Source organism: Kryptolebias marmoratus, linkage group LG21 (genome assembly GCF_001649575.2).
Source record: "Kryptolebias marmoratus isolate JLee-2015 linkage group LG21, ASM164957v2, whole genome shotgun sequence".
NCBI lineage: Eukaryota > Metazoa > Chordata > Actinopteri > Cyprinodontiformes > Rivulidae > Kryptolebias > Kryptolebias marmoratus.
Window position 1 is genome coordinate 23,618,505 of NC_051450.1, and position 3,878 is coordinate 23,622,382.

The following is a 3,878-nucleotide window of genomic DNA, read 5'->3' on the forward strand; positions in this document are numbered from 1 at the left end:
GGCTGATGTGTCAGGTGAGTTCTACAGATGTTGGGCTGATGTGTCAGGTGAGTTCTACAGATGTTGGGCTGATGTGTCAGGTGAGTTCTACAGATGTTGGGCTGATGTTTCAGGTGAGTTCTTCAGATGTTTGGCTGATGTTTCAGGTGGGTTCTGCAGGTGTTGGTGTGAGAAGGAGAATGCTGGGATTGGGTGAGATGGAGCCAGATGATTGGCTCCAGAGACAGCTGAGAGTCATTCCCATTGGATGATAATTGGTTGTTAAATTTAAAATGGAGTGTGAAATCAGTTTCTCCCTGTCAGAGATGGAAATGTTTCGTTCTCTGTTACTGGTTCTGGAGTTCTGATGATGAGTTTACTAAGACCAGACTTCGTGTTTGAGGAAGTAGATTTTTAAATCTAATTGAGTTTTTGTCTGTTTGCTGACTAATTAACAACCCGTTAAAGGTTAAAGGTCAAAAGCGTTTTCTTTTCCACCCTCCTCCTCTGCCCTCTTCTTTATGCGCATGCGCGCTCTTCTCCGTGCCTTCTAGTTTCCGTGTTGTTCCGTGTGTCAGCGCAGTGAGGCGGATCATCACAGTCGGTAAGTTTCGCTCCAAACTGTGGTTCTGGTGCCGGTTCGTCGCGGCTCAACGTGTCCGGCGGCGCAGCTCCTCCGGCCGGGTCGGCCCCGGGCCTTCGGTTGGACTCGGAGGCCTCAGGGCCGGCGGAAAGAGCCGCGAATCACCGCCTGATCCGCTGTTTGTTTCCTCTCCGAAGAATCAGTTCACACATGCGCACTGTTTTTCCGCTACGCCTTCACAATAAGAGCCTCGCGGCGTCCTGTGGTTCAGTGTGGTTTCTATGGAAACTGGTTCTGTTGGAGGAGAACCTGATCAACACGACATGTCGTTGACGTTTACATCATGACATGTGTTAAACATTATGTTTGTTGTGTAACTGTGCTTTACATGAGATTATCTCTAGCTGGCAGCCAACCTGCAGGGGGCGCTGCAGCTTTCAGCTTCCTGTTACCTTTCAGTTCACCACAAATGTCATGGTTCACTCAGAAGAGAGCAGATCACAGAACTTTTCGAAAGAAATTAGTCTCAAAATAATCACAGGTACATCAACAGTTTGTGGCAGTTTAGTGTGTAATTTAATCCACACAACCTGAGCTTGTGTAAAACAATATGAAATCAGGAACATGACTATATTTACAGTTCTGTCAGGATTTCCAATTACCTGCTCCTCCTGCTGCCTTTGATAAATGCTAACGGGATCGGACCCGTGGCTCGATCGGGATCGGACCCGTTGCTCGATCGGGATCGGACCCGTGGCTCGATCGGGATCGAACCCGTGACTCGATTGGGATCGAACCCGTGACCTGATCGGGATCAAACCCGTGACCGGATCGGGATTGGACCCGTGGCTCGATCAGGAACAGTGAGCTTTCGGTCGCAATGACGAACATTCTTCAGCTTTTTCAACATTTCAAAGCCTCCAACCTTCTCCAGTTTCTCCATCTAGTCGTCAGTGTTTCTGTCTCCTTCCACCGAGTGTGTCTCTCTGCTGGAGGACAGATGGTGTCCTCTCAGAGGTCAGAGGTCACACACCCAAACTCTCATTGACTTCCATTGGATCTGAGCTTCAAACAGGAAGTGAAGGCTCTTTTTAACTCTTCAGATCTCCTCCACAAACCCTGTAGAACCTGTGGGACCATTAGAACCTTCTGCTGCTCACAGGTCAAGAAGTTCTGATAGTTTTCACTCAGAGACTGTTTGTCTGAGTCTTACTTTTTACTCTGTGTTTCTACCTGAAATGCTGTCTCTCCCTGGGAGTCACCATGGCAACTAGCTCCTCGGCAGCTTCTGGGTGGGTGAAAGCATGCTTTACCCAGCATGCTTTTCTTCCTCCTATGTTTCCATCATGGCCGCCCCCACAGATCCTTCCCGTCGTCTGTAATCATAGAGGAATCAGTCAGAGGGTCGGAGGATTCACAGGAACAGGAAGAGGACTGAACCTGGAGTTTCACATTAAAGCTCCCAGATACTCTTCAGAATAAGAGTCTGACTGATTATTAAATAAGGAAATGCATCAGTTTTGTGACGTCATCAGTTCATCAAAGCAAACAGAGATCGGGAACATGAAGTTCACCTCTGCGTTTGTTCTCTGTCTGAACAGAAAGAAACCAAAGAAGAAGACGAGGAGATGAAGAACAAAGTTAGCAGCACTCAAGGTAACACACACCTGCTGCTCTCTGATTGGCTGATTGAGTCACATCTTTCTGTGACAGGTGACACCATCATCATCATGACCTAATGATGCTGCAGCATCACCAAACAATATTCCGTCTTGTGATTGGTTCAGAGCAACAAGAGCTGGGATGTAATTGGCTGATTTGTTTTGGTCCTCAGTAAGTGTGAAAAGACGGTCCTGGTCCTGGCAGCAGTACCTGAACGAGCAGAAGGCTGAGGCAGCTCCGCCCACTGTTTTTACACAGGTAACACACTGGTTAATGTGACACACCTGTTGATACCTGTGTCTTCAAGTGGACCGAACCTTCACCTGGACCACACCTGTCTGTCTCTCAGGCCCAATCCTTTCCCAGTAAGAAAAATGGTTTTAAAGTTGGGATGAAGCTGGAGGGTATCGACCCGCTGCATCCGTCTATGTTCTGTGTGCTGACGGTCGCTGAGGTAACCTCTCACACACTCACACACACACACACACCTGAGTGAAGGCCACCAGGTGAGCGCTCTTTTTCTGTCTTTATCCCAGGTGATTGGCTGTCGGCTGCGTCTCCACATCGACAATTACTCAGAGTGCTATGACTTCTGGGTAAATGCTGATTCAGCAGATATCCGGCCTACTGGCTGGTGTAAAGAGCACAATCACAAGCTCCACCCACCTAAAGGTGAGCATAGGAAGCTAACACCTATACAGGTGACCCATCTGATACAGGTGACCATATCCACCTGTATATCTCTCTGTCTGTCTGCAGGTCTGTCTGACACAGAGTTCAACTGGCAGGAATACCTTCAGTCCTCAGGTTCCTCTGCTGCTCCGCCGGCCCTGTTCACCTGTCGCACTGCTGTGAGTACACACTTGCCTGTCTGTCTGTGCACCTATCTGTTTACTTGTCTGTTCACCTGTCTGTTTCTCAGGGCTGTGAGTTCCAGGTGGGAATGAAGTTGGAGGCGGTGGACAAGAAGAATCCTGGACTTGTCTGTGTCGCCTCTGTTGCTGATGTCATCAACGACCACTTCCTGGTTCACTTCGACAACTGGGATGACACCTACGACTACTGGTGAGAAAGACAGGTGACAGACAGGCAGGTGGAACATGTGCTCATTTATTTCAGACAGTTTATTCAGGGTGATCCATTATACTGATCAGGTGTGACAGCAGCAGTCCTTACATCCATCCTGTGGGCTGGTGTGAGGAGGAAGGACGACCTCTGACTGCTCCACAGGGTGTGTAGTATTTATACATGCTGTACTCTTATGTACGTACTTGTATGTACAGCTTCCATCTATTCAGTTAGTATTACTCTTTACTTTTGTTCATCAGGTCATCCAAACCCTGAAAACTTTGTGTGGGAGGACTATCTGCAGGAAACTGGTTCCACTGCTGCTCCCAGTTCAGCTTTTACTCTGGTGAGAGTAAGAATGTTGTCCAAGTCTTCCAATCAGGATGCTTCCTGTGATGTCTGACAGCTGTTTCTGTCCAATCAGAGAGCTCCACATGGTTTCCAGGTTAACCACAAGCTGGAAGCTGTTGACAGGAGGAACCCCATGTTGATCCGCGTTGCCACAGTAACTGACAGAGAAGACTACAGGATGAAGGTAGTGTCTGTTTGTTTACATGTGTGTACCTGTGTGTGTGTGTGTGTGTAC

General features: G+C 48.2%; 1 protein-coding gene across 1 annotated transcript in view; it reads left to right on the plus strand.

The window, feature by feature from the left end:
- Positions 1-507: 507 nt before the first annotated feature.
- The window catches only part of LOC108228499 (lethal(3)malignant brain tumor-like protein 3), a gene marked incomplete in the record, with an annotated part of 13,366 nt that continues 9,995 nt past the window's right edge, over positions 508-3,878 (plus strand). The window contains 9 exon segments of the mRNA XM_037973052.1: positions 508-583; positions 2,164-2,218; positions 2,397-2,482; positions 2,574-2,678; positions 2,761-2,896; positions 2,984-3,075; positions 3,147-3,289; positions 3,379-3,455; positions 3,553-3,638. Of these exon segments, the coding sequence (XP_037828980.1) occupies positions 2,191-2,218; positions 2,397-2,482; positions 2,574-2,678; positions 2,761-2,896; positions 2,984-3,075; positions 3,147-3,289; positions 3,379-3,455; positions 3,553-3,638 (753 nt within the window).